Source organism: Grampus griseus (genome assembly GCF_964374135.1).
Source record: "Grampus griseus genome assembly, chromosome: 3".
In the NCBI taxonomy this organism is placed as follows: domain Eukaryota; kingdom Metazoa; phylum Chordata; class Mammalia; order Artiodactyla; family Delphinidae; genus Grampus; species Grampus griseus.
The window spans coordinates 154,468,319-154,487,534 of NC_139019.1; the positions used below are offsets into that span (position 1 = coordinate 154,468,319).

General features: G+C 43.2%; 1 protein-coding gene across 1 annotated transcript in view; it reads left to right on the forward strand.

Moving 5' to 3' along the window:
* GFPT2 (glutamine-fructose-6-phosphate transaminase 2) overlaps positions 1-19,216 on the forward strand; it is a 45,515-nt gene that overhangs the window by 10,068 nt on the left and 16,231 nt on the right. Inside the window, exons 2-9 of the mRNA XM_082650035.1 lie at positions 5,323-5,430; positions 6,308-6,406; positions 6,905-7,030; positions 9,453-9,511; positions 10,179-10,313; positions 12,610-12,671; positions 15,031-15,110; positions 15,548-15,665. Of these exons, the coding sequence (XP_082506161.1) occupies positions 5,323-5,430; positions 6,308-6,406; positions 6,905-7,030; positions 9,453-9,511; positions 10,179-10,313; positions 12,610-12,671; positions 15,031-15,110; positions 15,548-15,665 (787 nt within the window). The remainder of the gene's footprint in view (positions 1-5,322; positions 5,431-6,307; positions 6,407-6,904; positions 7,031-9,452; positions 9,512-10,178; positions 10,314-12,609; positions 12,672-15,030; positions 15,111-15,547; positions 15,666-19,216) is intronic.

The window sequence follows — 19,216 nt, forward strand, 5'->3', positions numbered from 1 at the left end:
GTAGTATAGTCTGAAGTCAGGGAGCCTGATTCCTCCAGCTCCATTTTTCGTTCTCAAGTTTGCTTTGGCTATTCAGGGTCTTTTGTGTTTCCAACTATCAAACTCTTAGAGGAGAACATAGGCAGAACACTCTATGACATAAATCACAGCAAGATCCTTTTTGACCCACTTCCTAGAGAAATGGAAATAAAACAAAAATAAACAAATGGTACCTAATGAAACTTCAAAGCTTTTGCACAGCAAAGAAAACCATAAACAAGACCAAAAGACAACCCTCAGAATGGGAGAAAATATTTGCAAATGAAGCAACTGACAAAGGATTAATCGCCAAAATTTATAAGCAGCTCATGCAGCTCAATAACAAAAAAACAAACAACCCAATCCAAAAATGGGCAGAAGACCTAAATAGACATTTCTCCAAAGAAGATATACAGACTGCCAACAAACACATGAAAGAATGCTCAACATCATTAATCATCAGAGAAATGCAAATCAAAACTACAATGAGATATCATCTCACACCAGTCAGAATGGCCATCATCAAAAAATCTACAAACAATAAATGCTGGAGAGGGTGTGGAGAAAAGGGAACACTCTTGCACTGCTGGTGGGAATGTGAATAGGTACAGCCACTATGGAGAACAGTATGGAGGTTCCTTAAAAAACTACAAATAGAACTACCATATGACCCAGCAATCCCACTACTGGGCATATACCCTGAGAAAACCATAATTCAAAAAGAGTCATGTACCAAAATGTTCATTGTAGCTCTATTTACAATAGCCTGGAGATGGAAACAACCTAAGTGCCCATCATCGGATGAATGGATAAAAAAGATGTGGCACATATATACAATGGAATATTACTCAGCCATAAAAACAAACGAAATTGAGCTATTTGTAATGAGGTGGGTAGACCTAGAGTCTGTCATACAGAGTGAAGTAAGTCAGAAGGAGAAAGACAAATACCGTATGCTAACACATATATATGGAATTTAAGAAAAAAAAAGTGTCATGAAGAACCTAGGGGTAAGACAGGAATAAAGACACAGACCTACTAGAGAATGGACTTGAGGATATGGGGAGCGGGAAGGGTAAGCTGTGACAAAGCGAGAGAGTGGCATGGACATATATACACTACCAAACGTAATGTAGATAGCTAGTGGGAAGCAGCTGCATAGCACAGGGAGATCAGCTCGGTGCTTTGTGACCGCCTGGAGGGGTGGGATAGGGAGGGTGGGAGGGAGGGAGACGCAAGAGATATGGGAACATATGTATATGTATAACTGATTCACTTTGTTATAAAGCAGAAACTAACACACCATTGTAAAGCAATTATACTCCAATAAAGATGTAAAAAATAAATAAATAAAAAATAAAAAAATAAACATAGAAGTGAAGTTTGGCCCAGAGAACGGGGAATTGCAGGGGAGAATCGGCAAACATACAGCGCTCTTGTAAAAGAATTTCGGATTTGAAAGAGTTGGTGTTTTTCCTTTCAAAACATTTAAAATAATTTATGCATATATTTGTTTGATGACCACCTCTCATTCTGACTATAAGGATCATGTATGTTTTATTTTCCTTGATATTTGTAAGACCTAACAGAGTGAATGCCATGTAGGAAAAAGGCTCTAGATATTTTCAAAAGAATGAATAAGAGGATGAATTCTTGCCAAACAAATAAATAAAAAGAAGTTGAAGAACACAGTAGATTGTATATAAAACTGTGTATTATTTTTTTAAGGCATAAAGCCAACAAAGAAGACAAGGCCACTGAACAAAATAGAATAAAAAAATATATATCTTTTATTCCATGCTTATGGGAGAAAAATAGACAATAATTTGACTTTTGGAAATATACATTGTCTCCACCCAGCCCCCCCCACCAAAAGAAAAACAAGAGTTGGTGTATGGGCCTTTGTGTCATCTGCAATGCCTGTTAGTTCCCCTTTGTGAGGGTGCAGGTATAATTCTAGAATAATTCCCAAGGTGCCAGGAGAGTTTTGCAGTTTAAAAGACTACAAAAATGGTTTGTGAGTTGCTCCATCCTTCATATAGCCACCTCCCGTAGCTATGTGCTCTTTACATTGACTGGAATTTGACCATATCCCTCCAGGGAACTTCCTGATTTTTTTGCAGAAAAATTAATGTTATAGAAAGTTTTACCTAAGCATAGATTATGGTGATGGCTACACAACTCTGTGAATATACTCAAAAACCATTGCATTGTACACTTTAAATGGGATAATATTATGGTATGTGACTTGTATCCCAATGAAGCTGTTAAAAAATTTACATTAAAAAGTAGCTGTCTTTTTTTTTATATATATGTAAGGTGACAAAAATACATCCTCTGACCAGAAGTGTTTAGGTTTGAAGCGTAGGGTAAATTGTGAGCTCTTGAAGCACAGATGCTAAGCTGGGGAAGCGCTTCTCACCTGACCTAGAAGACAAAAATAGCTGACTGCCAAAATTATCCTTGGCCATTTTTAAAAGAAAACATCTGTAACTGCTCAGAAACCACAGTGTGCGTGTTTTTAAATATAAACCCTGCCCCTTAATACTTGTGTGCAAATATATCCTGTGTACAGTAGCATACAGTACCTAAGAATGCAAAATATAATTTTTAGCACTGTATAATCTCATCGCCTATTTTTTGACTGTGTCTAGATTAATTTTAGCAAGTTAAATTTCTATGATGTGACCCTACTTACTGCTTAGGAGTATAATATTTGCTTTAATCATTTAATTTAAATCATTTAGATTAATCATTCATTCAAAAATACTATATTGACTTGAATATAACCTAGAGTCATTACAGATATTACAGAGATATGACATGTGGTTTGCTGTATAATCATGATCATCCCTTAGTTATCTGCAGGCAGGTTGCCCTCTCCAAGGTTTATATCTGGCAAATATTTTTCCCAGTTTTATTGAGATATAATTGATGTATAACATTGTATAAATTTAAGATATACAACATAATGATTTGTATATGTATATATGTATTGGTATATGTTACATATGTATGTGTATATGTATATACATATTGCAAAATGATTACCCCAATAAGACTAGTTAACATTCATCACCTCACGTAGTTAAAAGTTTTTCACTGCGATGAGAACTTTTAAGATCTACTCTCTTAGCAACTTTCAAATATACAATAGAATATTAACTATAGCCACCATGCTGTACATTACATCACCAGAATTTATCTTATAACTGGAAGTTTGTACCTTTTGACCACCTTCACCTAATTCGCTCACCTCTCATCCCCCATCTCTGGCAACCACCAATCTGATTTCTTTATCTATGAGTTAGTTTTTTGGTTAGATTCTATATAAAAGTGAGATCATACAGTATTTGTCTTTCTCTGTCTGACTTATTTCACTTAGCGTATTGCCCTCAAGATTCGTCCATGTTGTCACAAACATCAGGATTTCCTCCTTTTTTATGGCTGGATGATATTCCATTAATATTACATATATAGGGCTTCCCTGGTGGCTCAGTGGTTAAGAATCTGCCTGCCAATGCAGGGCACATGGGTTTGAGCCCTGGTCCAGGAAGATCCCACATGCCGTGGAGCAACTAAGCCCATGTGCCACAACTACTGAGCCTGCGCTCCAGAGCCCACGTGCTACAACTACTGAAGCCTGTGCGCCTAGAACCCGTGCTCCACAACAAGAGAAGCCACTGCAATGAGAAGCCCGCAACCAAGAGTAGCCCGCACTCGCTACAACTAGAGAAAGCCCACACACATCAACAAAGACCCAACGCAGCCAAAAATAAATAAATAAAATTAATTAATTAATAAAAATAATACTACATATATATTCCATGGCTACTTTATCCATTCATCCATCAGTGGACACTTAAGTTGTTTCCATGTCTTGGCTATTGTAAATAATGCTGCAATGAACATGGGAGTGCAGGTACAGGTATCTGGAAATTTTAAAATTTTGCTGACCTTTCTGTCATACCAGAAAAATGTTGAGAAAATTTAAAAATAATAAAATTTAAAAATTAAAATTGAGAAAATAAACCTTCTTTTAACCCTATTCATCCCCGAGGCAGTGCTGCCCAGAGGTTAGTATCATTTAAGTCCTAAAATCAGGTCTCTTTGGTTCCACTCCTGACTCTGGCCCAGTTCCAGAAGGTAAGGGGAGGGTAATGGCAGGTCCAACCTCTAAGACTGCTTCAAGCTTTGACTGATACCTGTGTAGCAGTGCTTAGCCCAGTGCCTGGCATATAGTGAGTTCTCAATAAGATGAGTTCCTTTTCACGATCCATATTGTTGCTTCCCTGCTTAATACAGATTCATGGTCATTCTATCCACATACATTTATTGAACAAGGACCATGTGCCAAGACGCCTGTGACCTTGTCAGGGGATGTAGATGTCTCAGGATGTAAGAGCAGGTGAACACTTCTGGCCAGGGCCTGGACAAGCCTGCCCTGGGAGGTGGGGTTGGAGCTGAACTTTGAGAAGGGAGGTTTTCCTGTGTAGGGCAAAAGGACAGAGGGGTAATGGGATGGGACACTCACAGAGCAGGATAGAGACAGACCAAGGGTCTGTAGTCTCAAGCAGGGAAGTGGAGGAGTTTGGAAAGAACCAACATGATGACTGTTTCTTCCTATTTGGGAAAATATTATTTTAATATATGAATGCAGAAAATAAAGCCAAACAAAATCTTCTAGGCTGGTGGGCCTCCCTTGAAGATAAGGATTCTCTGTGAGGCCAAGAGATGATTTTATGCTTGCTGTCGTAAAGGTAGTGCTTATTGATGGTAATACTCCAAGCAGTAGGGCCAAGTGGAAAGTGGAGCAAAGGCCCCAGCCCCTGTTCCTACCTGTCATAGGAGGCTGGGGTGACCTCCTTTTGACTCTTCTCAGGTGTGTTCTGTGCAAACCAAGGAGTACACATAGTGGGGACTTCCAGATGGCCCTAGGTGGTTGCTTTGTTTTGCTGATCTTTTCTGTTATAAATGTTGCCACAATGAAAGGCGTCTTCTTCGAGTATGTCCATAGGAGAAATTCTCCACAGTGGAATGGCAAGGCCATGGTGTGTGAGTGTGTTCTTCACATGCTTTGTGAGTCCTTTTGTCACTGCAGGAGGGCTGCATACAATGTCCTTCTAGAAGCAGGACGGGAGTTCTGCTCTTCCATTATGTCTGGGGAAGGCCACACCTTCCTCTGCAGGCAGCCTGGAAGCCCTTCAGCGATGCGCCTCCACTGGTATCTGTTTCCCCAGAAGTGTTTTCTTCTAAACACGAACCAATTGTTTTATAAACATATGGTTTTCCCTCTTTTAACAGGAATCTTCGCCTACATGAACTACAGAGTCCCCCGGACAAGGAAGGAGATTTTTGAAACCCTCATCAAGGGACTGCAGCGGCTTGAGTATAGAGGCTATGACTCAGCAGGTAGGCTTTGCAGGCTGCTGCCATATAAACATAATACTTGTTCATTAAACAAATTTGAAAATTTCTATAGAAAAGTAGAAAGAAAAAACAAAGGTAAAAAAATATCCATCACAAGCACCCCCATCAATATCTGTGTCCCTCCTGTGGTTGTCTGGGGTCTGGGGATGGTAGAGGTGTCATGCAGATATTTATTGTTTTATCTAATTATAATTATGCAATTCTGTAATTTTGTGTTCTTCTTCTTGCACTTACATTGTTTTTTTCCATTATCCTAAACACTTCCTAACATAATCTTTCTAAGTGGCTGCACAGTCCTCCACTGGATGCCTATCTCAGAGTTTACTCCTTCATCCACATAACAGGTGGATATTTAGTCTGTTTCCCATTTTTAATTAAGCAGCCTTAGGAGAAAAAGGAGAGCCAGATAATTATATATTCCTATAAATTCTTAATAGAAAGCAAGTCAGATGAAAGATTGCAGGAACACTAGTGCAATGGAAACACCAGCTAAAGTAGCAGAATGCAAAGTGCACAAATGTCCTTAAATGAGCCCACTGCCTTTGGTGGCAGACGTGGTGGCACCTCTCCTGCAGGCAAACTCCGAGAATTACCCTGGTTAGAAGCCGGGGTGAGGCAGCCACAGCCTGGGTTCTAGGCACATCTTCCCTGATTGCTGGTTAGCACTGTCACAGTCACAGCCTCCTCTTTCCAAGTCAATATCCTAACACTGTCTAGTTCTCTTCTGGGTAGCAAGCCTGGGGAATAAGAACTAATAAATCCACAGTTCTGTATAGCCCTCACCCAGGGTCATTCCCTGTAATGAAGCATGGGAGACAAAACTTAAATTCCAGTACAAAAAATCATGTTTATGTTACAGGTGTGGCAATCGATGGAAATAATAACGAAGTCAAAGAAAGACATATCCAGCTAGTCAAGAAAAGAGGAAATGTCAAGGCTCTTGATGAAGAACTTTACAGTATGTGAAAGACATTCCAAGTCAGAGTAATAATCGCAGCCTGGATCACTTTAAAATCTTTAATTCCAACAGCATTGGAGACTAAAAATATTAACCTACCCAAGCATGGAAAAATAGGAGGGTTAAGTCCATGTTGCAAAACTGTTTCCCAGAATGTGGGATGGTTTATTTCAGGTGATGGTGCGCTGAGAATTTTTTTTTCAATATTTAGTACTTACGTATTTTAATGTTTCTGGCAAATGATACTGCTTTTCCATTTATGGTAGGGACCTGTAATTTTCTTTTTAAAGTAAGTTTATTTCAGTTAAGTGAGTTAGATTACTGATAAGTACTAACTAAAGCAAGGGTCTGGCAGAATTCTCCAGAATGGGGCCTTTGTGGTTGATGGTGGGATGTACTTTTGGTGTAGCTGATGTGTCTTCATGTAATGAAGTCACCTCATGTAACAGTACCATGTCAATGCTTAAAGTTCGGCAAACTTATTTTTCCTTCATCTAGAACAGGACAGCATGGACTTAAAAGTGGAGTTTGAGACCCACTTTGGCATTGCCCACACACGCTGGGCCACCCACGGGGTTCCCAATGCTGTCAACAGCCACCCACAGCGCTCAGACAAAGGCAACGGTATGTAGTATAGCCTTGCTCCCCTGTCCTAGTGGCTGTGCCTGGCCCTGACCTGTGCCAGGGTTGATCCACACCCACCACCAACTGGCTTCTCAGCATCCCTGTCTTCCCCGAGTATCCAAACTGTTGGCACTGGGCCCTAGAAAGGAGGCAAATTCAACCTGGACCCTGGTAGTGCTGACCCTGCAGGCATCCACAGGAAAACAGTGGCACTTCCCATGAATGCCTTTGGCTCTGGGGACCCAGCCTGAGTGGGACTTGGTGGTGTAAAGGGTTGAAGGCCTGGGCACTGCTCCTCAGTTAGGGACCAGAGTGTTCCAGAGGGCTGGGCACTTGAGGAAAGATTGGGGTTCCTTCCTCGTCCAGCTATACCCATCCCTGCCCCTGAAGAGAGTGGTCCTGAGCCAGGGCAGGTGGCAGTGCCGATCTTGTTTAACATCTGAGGTGCCTGCTCCAATCCTGGTCCCTGTAACGAGGGCCACCCAGTTCTCCCAATTCCCCCCTCACCATGTCAGCCCCAGCTCATGGGTCCACATCACTTGCCTGAGCCCCCAGGACAATTCTTTATGTGGTGGTTCTCTTACATGATGTCCCAGTCTCCTCTCATGGGGGAAGGACTGGTAGGTCTGGAGCTCCCACTGGTAGCTCTCAGGGACTCTGTGGTCAGCACCCAGGGGTGTCAGGCCTCTGGCAGTAGGACACATGGGCATATGAGATGGAGACTGGGCCTTCTAGTGGGTCTCCACTCTGGGTTGGGCCTGGTCAGGTCAGAAGCACCCATGACCCACACCTGGGCATGATGCGAGAGGGTGTCCGGTGGAGAGAGTGATTTCTGGAGTCAGCTGGGATCCTCCACCCCAAGCCGACTCCAGAATGTGGCATAATGCAGGTTCTTGCCAAGCCTCATATTAGAGTAAGAGTAGCTGTAGGGTATTTACTATTAGCTAAACACTTGGCACGCCTCACTGCCATTAATTGTCTTGGAAGTCAGGCCACAGGAGAGAGCAGCACCTCCCTGGTCAGTGTCCTTTGCCCCTGTGGACACTGCAGTGCCTGGAGGCAGCTCACCCTGCCCGATTTGGAAAGGAAAGCCTCCCGGAGAGAACAGGAGGGCCCCATGCACCTCTCTCATCAGAGCAGCCAGAGATAGCACAGGGACCAGGCTATACATACACCTACATGGTCAGAGACTTGGGTAGTGAGGTTTCTTTGCTGGGGACCATTCCTTGCATCTGGTCCATGCCCTGAGCCATGAGACGCCCCACTACAGGATCAGGCACCCTGCACTCAGGAGGGGGACAATAGACCCCACGGTGCTGAGGACCTACGATATACATCCAGCCAAACCCCAAGCCAGATGCAGAGGCTGGTCCCTGGAGCAACAGTGTTGGCTGAGGTAACACACTGTACCGAGACCATGTGCCCTGAAATGCCGCCACCTCAACCTCAGCCTCCTGCCCACTGAGATGATAGGGTGAACCCCCGCTTCACTGCAGACAATGATTCTGTGTCCCCAAAGCAGCTAGGCTCCAAGGAGATTGCCCCCACACCCAAATTTGGAAATGCCTGCCGTGACTCAGGATGAGTAATTGAAAATAAAACAACATGGGAAATAAGAAAAGATTTGTAAAATTTCTCCAACGACTTATCAGTGATATCTGAAGAGCATACTTTTTTTTTTTGCGGTGGGCCTCTCACCGTTGTAGCCCCTCCCGCTGCGGAGCACAGGCTCCGGACCCGCAGGCCCAGCAGCCATGGCCCACAGGCCCAGCTGCTCCGCGGCATGTGGGATCTTCCCGGACTGGGGCACGAACCCGCATCCCCTGCATCGGCAGGCGGACTCTCAACCACTGCGCCACCAGGGAAGCCCAGAGCATACTTTTAAGGAAGACTTATACCCAGCAACTACACTGCATATGAAAATTACACAAAGAAGTTTTCACAAAGAAAACACAGATTCTAGGAAACAAATTAATGATGAGAAGTTAAGACAATAGGCTGAGATGAAAGAAAATGTGACAGGGTTGAGAAAATAATGTGAAGAAATAAAGTCACAATAGATATGAAAACAATGGAGAACGGGATGGTTGTGAAGACAGTTAATAGATAATGAAGGGTTAATCATCCCTTTTGACATAAATACCAAAGCCTATTTCATGCTACTGTAGGCCACAAGTCAGAGCTCAGTGCGTGGCCAGGTTGGTGGATGCTTTTTATCAAAAGAGAAATGTGTTATTTCCTTGGGTTTAAATTGCAGTCATGGCAGATGTCAGCTCTAATCCCTGTAAATGCAGTTTGCTTAACACAAGTGTCTGTATGAGCAGAGTTTGTAGGTTTCAAGCTGTCAAATTGTCTTTCTTCACATCTGACTTGAACTTCATTTCTTCATAGCATTTCTCTCTTGACTAAACTTTTCTTCCAGAATTCGTGGTCATCCATAATGGGATCATTACAAATTACAAAGACCTGAGGAAATTTCTGGTAAGATACTTCCCCTGGGTAACATCTAAGTCAAGTGGTATTGGTCTTTCCCAGAAACTTTCCAACCAGCTCATTTCCCTCCAGAAAAAAAGGCAGAAGCTGATTGAGGTCCACTCTTGGCCACGTCACCACATTAGACCCAAAACTCATCCCCAGCTCAGGCTCCTCCCCAGATCTTGCTGGAGGAGAGAGCAGGGCATTCTCATTTACCTCAAAGACCGTTGCAGAGTCAGAGCAGAATCAAAAGAACATGAACTTCTTTTTATTAAAGTATCTGCACTGAATAACATACCAACTCATACACCAAATGGAATGTGGGGTGGGAATGCAGGCGGCGAGAGTTTCAGGTATGAAGAGGTTGTGGTATTGGTTGGGAGGTGGGTGGATTTGACTCAATGTATTTGATCATTCTGATTGCTGTTATTTTGCAATGTCCAGATTAATGGCAAGGACAAGCTTCTGAGGCAGGATGATCTCAGGGAAGACTACAATGACTCAGCTGTGTTAGGCTGTGGGATTCAGGCAAACATTTCTCATCCCTTCCCCGTTTTCCTTGTTCTTGCCTTAAGTCACTCCAAGGACAAATCATAAGGGAGGAGAGGGAGCTGGCCAGGCCAGCATTGCACAACAACCATTATCTGACACTCTGTCCAACCAAATATTCCAGGAAAGCAAAGGCTATGAGTTTGAGTCAGAAACAGATACAGAGACCATCGCCAAGCTGATTAAATATGTGTTCGACAACAGAGAAACTGAGGACATTACATTTTCAACACTGGTTGAGAGAGTCATTCAGCAGTTGGTGAGTTACAAGTCTCACTTATCTAAATCATCCCTTCATTCCTTCAGTTTTTATAAACATTTATTAGGCAAACTTGCACCAAGTACCTGAGGATTAAAGATGGCTCATCTACAGTGCCTGGCCTTAAAATGTTACATCCTTGTAGAATTGGGAGAAGTTCTGAGGTTTTGGTAGTAAACATCAAATAGAAACTGCTTTGCTTTGTTTTAACATCTCTGAAATGGTGATAGGCCTTCTGATCTGTGGCTTCTACCAATGGTGTGTTGCACAAGGGACCTTGATTGTGGCAGTTCATGTTGTCATCTTATCAGTTGACTTGTGTGCATTGTTGACTTGTGTGCATACATACCCAAGATGAATTTAACTGATGTTGGAGACTTAGAATTGTAGTCTTTCCTCCTGTTTCAGTAAAGCAGTTATTCGTCATGTGGGAGAAATGCCCACAAGTCCTTACTGAGTGGAGTTAGAAGGAAGGAAGAGGCAATAAAGACAGCAGGTGTGGACTTTTGAGAAGTTTGGTTGTAGAAGAAGAAGGGTGCAAAGAAATGGCCCAGTGAAGGGAGAGGGTTGCAGTTCTGAGGCAGGATTGTATTTTTGTGGTAGGAGATATCAGATCATGTCTGTGTGCTGAAATGAATGATCCAGGTGGGAGAAAGAGATTGGTGATGTCCCGGAGGGCTGGACCCATGGAACAAGGTCCCTGCAAAGAGGCATATTGTGGAGGGATTGTCCAAGAGAGACACCTCGTTGGAGGAGGAGGTAGAGCAGACCCAGGCCCGCCATGGGACGGTGGAGGGAGGAGGAGAGGGCTCCAGACTTACTAGAATCCATCCTTCTGAGCATCAAAGCTGTCCAATAGCTCCCCTGAGATGGAGACAGCTTGGAGACTGTTCAGGGCCGAGAATCTAGAACATCTGGGGTCAGAGGCTGCTTTGGGTACAACACTGTGGTTTAAAATATATGACCCTTTGGTGTTTTCAGTCTTTTTTTAAAAGTAAGTCAAACCCTTTGCCCTATGACTCCCATTTTGGGGGACCTTAATTTAGAGGACATATTTATAAATAAAAGCCTGTCCCATAACTAATATACAGTAAACCAATATAGTTTTGCAGCATAGTACTTTCTCTTTTCCATTTGTAATTTTAAATTTTGGGAATGTCTCTCAGTGATGGCACTTTTAAACTTCAGTGATTTATCTGAAGCAACACAGGGCTCTTTTTGGCAGAGAACGGGAAGAGTTTTTCTATTTAGTCCTACTTCATTGCTGACAAAACCAGCAGGGTGAATGTCAGGCTCCTCAGGTTCTGTCTAAAGCCCCTTCATTTGGGGCAGTTTGAAAGGCCCTTAGGGACCTGGAGATGCTGGCCCTGGGGTCTCTCTGGTTGTGTTACTGAGTTGGCAAACTGGCCATAGCATGAGGCCATGAGGTCTGCCAAGTTTTCCAAACCTTGTAAATCCAGATTTATAGCTGGCTGTACATAAAGTCAAGTAGGGTCATGATTAGTACAGGATGGTCAGAATGTTGGAGAGAATTTTGCATTGAACTTTTAAATAGGAAGAGCGTTTGGAGTCTTGAGTTAGGAGAACTATATTGTAACTCTGGTTTGCACAAACCAACAAGCTGAGGCACAGAGCACAAATGGCAGTCGTTGCCATAGAAATAATTGTAACAACTCATACTTCTGATGTGTCTCTATATGTCAGGCACTGTTCTAAGCATTTAAAATGCATTAGCTCACAGAAGCCATACAAGGTAGGACTATTCTCATTTCCATTCACCATGAGACACAAAGAAGGCTGCAGTGATTGCCCAGTTAAGGGGTGGAGCCATGATTTGAACCCAGACACTAACGTGTGTTGAGCTAAACTTAGGTCGTGGATTAGCCCCTTTAATCCTCACAATTGCTCCCTGAGTAGGCACCATCCCTGAGGCCCAGGGCAGGACCCCTGACTATGGTTCTCATTTCCTGAGGTTCTAACTGCAGCAGTCCACCCAGGTCATCACAGAGCTGGGAACTGTTCCTTGTGGGCCTGGACAGGGAGGTTTATATTGCTTACAATGAAATCCACAAGTTCTGGTCTTTGATACTTGACTGTGGTACCGCCTGTTTCACTTTCCCCTCCTGACATCACCCTGCGCAAGCTGTCCTACATTCAGCACCCTGAGTGAGTGACCCCAGGACTGCCCGCAGTGAAGAGGCTCCCAGGGAGAGCTGTCTGGGGTAGTGGGCTGAGCTGCAGCAACCTAGCTTAGCCAGAGTAAGTTGTTCCTCACTCTCCTTTCCCGTCTTTTCAGGAAGGCGCATTTGCATTGGTTTTCAAGAGCATCCACTACCCCGGAGAAGCCGTGGCCACAAGGTGAGGCAGAACTCATTGACATTTCCAGTAACAAATAAAATAAAATCACTTAGCTTGAGGCACAAGGGCCTCTGGCAAAACAGAAGGTGCTCACTCTATCTAAGGGGCAACTGTGGCTTAGCCACAGAGAATGTACCCCACCAGCTCTGTGGCTGGAGCTTCTGATTTTTTTAAAGAGAAACTAGAAAGTTGGATTTTTATTTGAAATCTCTAGACTTTTTTTTAGAAATTGACAACAAATTCAAACTAAAAATAAAGTTGTATAGCAAGGGCAGGTCCAGGTTTCAGGTCAACTTCAGAGATTCCCTTTAGAAAAAGCATGCAAAATTATGAACATGAAATTAGGAACAAAAATGAATGTTGATTTGAATCCAGTAAAGAAGAGGCCTTGAAGGCCAAGAGCTCAAGCTTCATCACCTTCATGCCAGGTGTGATCCAGGAATCAGCTGAGAGGGCCTGGGTCAGCCCACATGTCCTTCTGTTAGAGCCCTGTGGCCCCCAGCAATGTGTGGATTCACACAAGTGGGCATGTGAGTGCCATCCTATAATATTATATTCAGATGGGTGGATTATCCACCCATCTGTCCATCTGTCCATCCACTCATTTGTCTATCTACCCATTTATCTGTCCATCTAACTATCCATCTGTCTATCCATCCATCAATCAACCTGACCATCTATCTACCCATCTATCTATCCATCCATCCAACTAATATTTGTTGAGTATTTACTGTGTGCTGAGCCCTGGGGACCTAGTGACACCCAACGTGGTCCTACCCTTAAGGTAGCAGTCCCCAACATTTTTGGCACCAGGGACCAGTTTCATGGAAGACAGTTTTTCCACGGACCAGTGGCGGGGGGATGGTTTCGGGATGATTCAAGCACATTACATTTATTGTGCATTTTATTTCTATTATTATTACATTGTAATATATAATGAAATAATTATACAACTCACCATAATGCAGAATCAGTGGGAGCCCTGAGCTTGTTTTCGCTTGCCAGTCACCAATAGGGTTTTTTTGTTTTGTTTTGTTTTTTTAAATTTATTTGTTTATTTATGGCTGTGTTGGGTCTTCGTTTCTGTGTGACCAATAGGATTTTGATATGAGTCTCTAGCAGTTGGTTTATTACAGTCTCTGTGCAGTCAAACCTCTCTGCTAATGATGATCTGTATTTGCAGCCACTCCCCAGTGCTAGCATCACTGCCTCAGCTCCACCTCAGATCATCAGGCATTAGATTCTCATAAGGAGCGGGCAACCTAGATCCCTCGCATGTGCAGTTCATAGTAGGGTTTGTGCTCCTATGAGAATCTAATGCCGCTGCTGATCTGACAGGAGGCAGAGCTCAGGCAGTAATGCAAGCAATGGGGAGCGGCTGTAAATATAGATGAAGCTTCGCTCACTTGCCCACCCACCACTCACCTCCTGCTCTGTGGCCTGGTTCCTAATAGGCCACGGATCGATACTGTGGCCCAGGGGTTGGGGACCCCTGACTTAAGGACTGGACAGTTGTGCAGGAGGACAGAGCAGGGTAGAAGATGGTGATGCTCTGTGATGGGGGTTGGGAGGCAGTGCACGGGGGGCCTAAGGGGAAGCAGGTGTCAGCCTGGGGAAGGCAGGCAGAGAAACCAGCGTGAGCAAAGACAAGGAGCTCAGAGTGATTGTGGCGCTTTAGGGATCTGCAGTTAGGCCAGGATGGTGATGGGGAGGGGCACTGGTGGGACTTGAGGCTCTTCTAGTCTCAGTGTGTGCTTACTGACACCTTTTGTGTACCAGGCATGGGTGACAAGAGCAAACAAGATTGTAGGGACACTGCCCTATGAAACTCGAGAGCTGGTGGGGAGTGGGGAGGTGGGCAGAGGCCCAGCTCTGCAGGATCTAGGTTGCCCTGTGGTTGCAGGCTTTATTGTGAAGACACTGGGGAGCCATTGAGAATGCACCTGTGGACCAGACTGTCATAGTATCTAGGCAGGAAATTATGTGAATATATTATGATTTTATTTTTTTCTGGGACAGGAACTAATTTACCATTTGGAATTTAAGTCTTTCAAATCAGAGAATTATAAAATGCCAGTTGGTCCCTATCAAATTTTGAAACTCCTTTTAAAATCTATTACCATGTTATTACTAGTTAGCAGAAGAAGATAGTGTGAAGAAGCAGTAAAGCTTTACTTTTCTAAAATGTCTATAATTAGTGGCTCTATAAATTCTGGGACAAACTTTGGCATGTCTTGGGAGCACTTTGCACTGGGGAGAGGGCTAGATGCGGGGACCCTCTCTTCAGTGCTCAGAGGACATCCAGCCAGGCCCAGGGTGTCAAGGCAATGGGTAACTCGATTCCCTCTTGTCCCTACAGGAGAGGCAGCCCCCTGCTCATTGGAGTGAGGAGCAAATATAAACTCTCCACAGAACAGATCCCCATCTTATACAGGACACGTAAGTTTCTTGAGAAGGACTTGAACAGCGCAGCACTGTTCTGGTGCCAGCAGCTCCCCTCAGAGGCAGGATGCCTTCCTTCACTCTGCTAGGGCCAGGTCCAAAAGGTTTTCCTGCAACTGGGACTTGGCTCCATTTTTTCAAAAGCTTTTTCTTGTGGATATTTTCAAGCACATACCCAAGTTGAGGGAGCTGCTGCTGTGGTTCTGTTATATAAAGGCACCTGTGCCCTGATTGGAGTGTTGATTTGGTTTGTTTTGTTCATAGCCGATTCAGTGCTCTTACTATTTGGGGATCTTTTACACAATTTGGCTGATGCAGCCAAAGCTAAAAATTGCCCATTTCTCCCACACATATTCAAAGGGGAAATTGGCTTCTTCGTGTTGTTCCAAGAAAATAGTCTAATGGGATTTGTGATCCTTTCCTTCATTTGCTAGGCAATATTGAGAATGTGAAGAATATCTGTAAAACAAGGATGAAGAGGCTGGACAGCTCGACCTGCCTTCATGCTGTAGGCGATAAAGCAGTGGAATTCTTCTTTGCTTCTGATGCAAGGTAGTTACACCTTGTTTCCTGTCTTTCCTAGGATGATGTAATCAATAATGACTGGCTAAACACCCCCATTTCTTACTTACTCCCCCGTTTGAGCTGTTTTCTCAAGGGTCAGCAAGGCGAAGCGGTGATGGTAGATTTCAGCTCTCGGTGGCCCTCCTGAGGGAATCCTTGCCCACTGAGCACTTTTTACATGGCTGTCATCAGCAGCCCTGGTGGCCAAAGGCAAGGTCTACTGACCTACACAATGTTTTGGGCCTGTACAGAATAAAGGAATTCGTTGCCAACATTTTAAAACTGGGAAATTTCCCATAAAAATCTGAATTTCTAGCTTTTCTAAAAAACCAGCAGATCTGAGCACACCAGACTGCTCCCCCAACCCTCTTTGGGGCCATTCAAAGTCTGCTCCCTTTAGATGGGGCAAGTGTCTCCAGACCTTTGGTCCTTCCTGAACCTTGCCTGCCTTTGCCAGAGTCTGACCATTCATAAAAGACAGAGCCAAGATTGAGGGTTTTGGTCCAAAGTCCATGTTCTCATCAATACACCAAACAGTAATTCTGAAATTTGAGAAAGTAGGCTTCATGCCCATTTTAGTACAAAAGATGTATACACACACATACACTTAGAAAAGACCAAAACACTTTCCTGCTAGTTGAAATAGAAAACCACCATAAACACCACCATTACTACCTCCTTTATCCAAACCTTTATTATGCCTCTTTCCCACCAGCCTCTGGTAAGGCCTTGCTGTGAAGCAGGGAGGACACCAGGTGAGGTCTCCTGGGACACGTGAAGTAACAGGAACCTACAGCCCAGGCTGCAAGGCCTGTTTCAGCCCACAGCCAGCATTGTACTTAATGCTGATACAAAAGGTCAGCATTTCCCAAACTGTGTTCCTTAGGGCACCATTTCAATGAGAAGCTAATATTATTTCAATGATTCTAGGACATGCAATTATTCTATAGATTTTAGCATCTGTAAGTGGCATCTGGGAATTATAATTTGCTACAGTTTTTATATACTTCTTAGAAGTATATAAAATAATCATGATCTTAAGATCAATGTTACCACTCTATGACATAAATCACAGCAAGATCCTTTTTGACCCACTTCCTAGAGAAATGGAAATAAAAACAAAAATAAACAAATGGGACCTAATGAAACTTAAAAGCTTTTTCACAGCAAAGGAAACCATAAACAAGACAAAAAGACAACCCTCAGAATGGGAGAAAATATTTGCAAATGAAGCAACTGACAAAGGATTAATCGCCAAAATTTATAAGCAGCTCATGCAGCTCAATAACAAAAAAACAAACAACCCAATCCAAAAATGGGCAGAAGACCTAAACAGACATTTCTCCAAAGAAGATATACAGATTGCCAACAAACACATGAAAGAATGCTTAACATCATTAATCATTAGAGAAATGCAAATCAAAACTACAATGAGATATCATCTCACACCAGTCAGAATGGCCATCATCAAAAAATCTAGAAGCAATAAATGCTGGAGAGGGTGTGACGAAAAGGGAACACTCTTGCACTGTTGGTGGGAATGTAAATTGATACAGCCACTATGGAGAACAGTATGGAGGTTCCTTAAAAAACTAAAAATAGAATTACCATATGACCCAGCAATCCCACTACTGGGCATATACCCTGAGAAAACCATAATTCAAAAAGAGTTATGTACCAAAATGTTCATTGCAGCTCTATTTACAATAGCCAGGACATGGAAGCAACCTAAGTGTCCATCAACAGATGAATGGATAAAGAAGATGTGGCACATATATACAATGGAATATTACTCAGCCATAAAAAGAAACGAAACTGAGTTATTTGTAGTGAGGTGGATGGACCTAGAGTCTGTGATACAGAGTGAAGTAAGTCAGAAAGAGAAAAACAAATACCATATGCTAACACATATATATGGAATCTAAGAAAAAAAAAAGGTCATGAAGAACCTAGGGGTAAGATGGGAATAAAGACACAGACCTACTAGAGAATGGACTTGAGGATATGGGGAGGGGGAAGGGTGAGCTGTGACAAAGTGAGAGAGTGGCATGGACTACCAAACGTAAAATAGATAGCTAGTGGGAAGCAGCCGCATAGCACAGGGAGATCAGCTCAGTGGTTTGTGACCACCTAGAGGGGTGTGATAGGGAGGGTGGGAGGGAGGGAGATGCAAGAAGGAAGAGATATGGGAACATATGTATATGTATAACTGATTCACTTTGTTATAAAGCAGAAACTAACACACCATTATAAAGCAATTATACTCCAATAAAGACGTTAAAAAAAAATTTAGAGGAGAAGTCACAGAGAAACTTGTCTTTGACCTGAACTTGAGTTTCCATTAAGATTGCAATGCAGGGATATTACAGATGAAGGTAATCACATAAACTTACTATACTGAAATTTGCAGAGGTTATGAGTGTTGTTCAAGATCCCAAAGCAAGTGCATTGTGGAATCAGAATTTTAAGTGAGGCCTAATGAACTAAAAACAAGCCCTTTCTGTGATACCATGTTGCCTTTGAAGTAGTTTTTTTGGTGGGCTGGTAGAAACTGGTTCCAGTGTTTCTTACAAGAATGACTAGTTCTGTCCCCCCGTGGCCCCCCACCCCCGAGTTGATCCTCAAAGTTTCCTTTAGAATGGACTTGGTAAAATGCAGACATACAAGTATTCATGACGCCTGTGTCCAATCATTTCTCCTGCCATAGACTACTTCACTTCTAGGATTATATGAATTGAATTATGCTTTTCCCTCCTCCAAGAATTCCTTTCTCCCTATGGGGCATCTGGGAAACCCACTTCATTTTTCAAAACTCAGTTTACATATTATGTCTTTTGTGCAGACTTCTTTTTAGTGTTGTGATCACATGCTTCTTTTTGCTACCCTTGCACTTCTGCATGCCTGATTGTTGCACTCGCTACACTGTATTGTATTTTTTACATATCTCTGTCTTCTCCTGGGCAACATTCCTTGGGGCCAGGGACTACCTTTTTTCATCTATTGATGTTGCCTTAGCATGTTAACTTGTTGTGAAGTAGTTACTTATAAAAATGAGATTTGATTAAATTGAAAAATTGTTATGTAAAAAAAAAAAATCAATGTTACCTTATATTCAATGAAGTATGGTAGATGTTTCTCAAAAAAAAAAAAAAGACAAATGCTTGAAAGGAGATTAAAGAATTATTTGTAGGCAATACAATTATATACTTTGAAAATCCAGGGCTTCCCTGGTGGCGCTGTGGTTGAGAGTCCGCCTGCAGATGCAGAGGACACAGGTTCGTGCCCCGGTCCGGGAAGATCCCACATGCCGTGGAGCGGCTAGGCCCGTGGGCCATGGATGCTGAGCCTGCGCGTCTGGAGCCTGTGCTCCGCAATGGGAGAGGCCGCAGCAGTGAGAGGCCCGCGTACTGCAAAAAAAAAAAAAAAAAAAATAAGCTAAGCATTCTTTGGTTGAGAGTCCGCCTGCCGATGCAGGGGGCACGAGTTCGTGCCCCGGTCCGGGAAGACCCCACATGCTCTGAGCGGCTGGGCCCATGAGC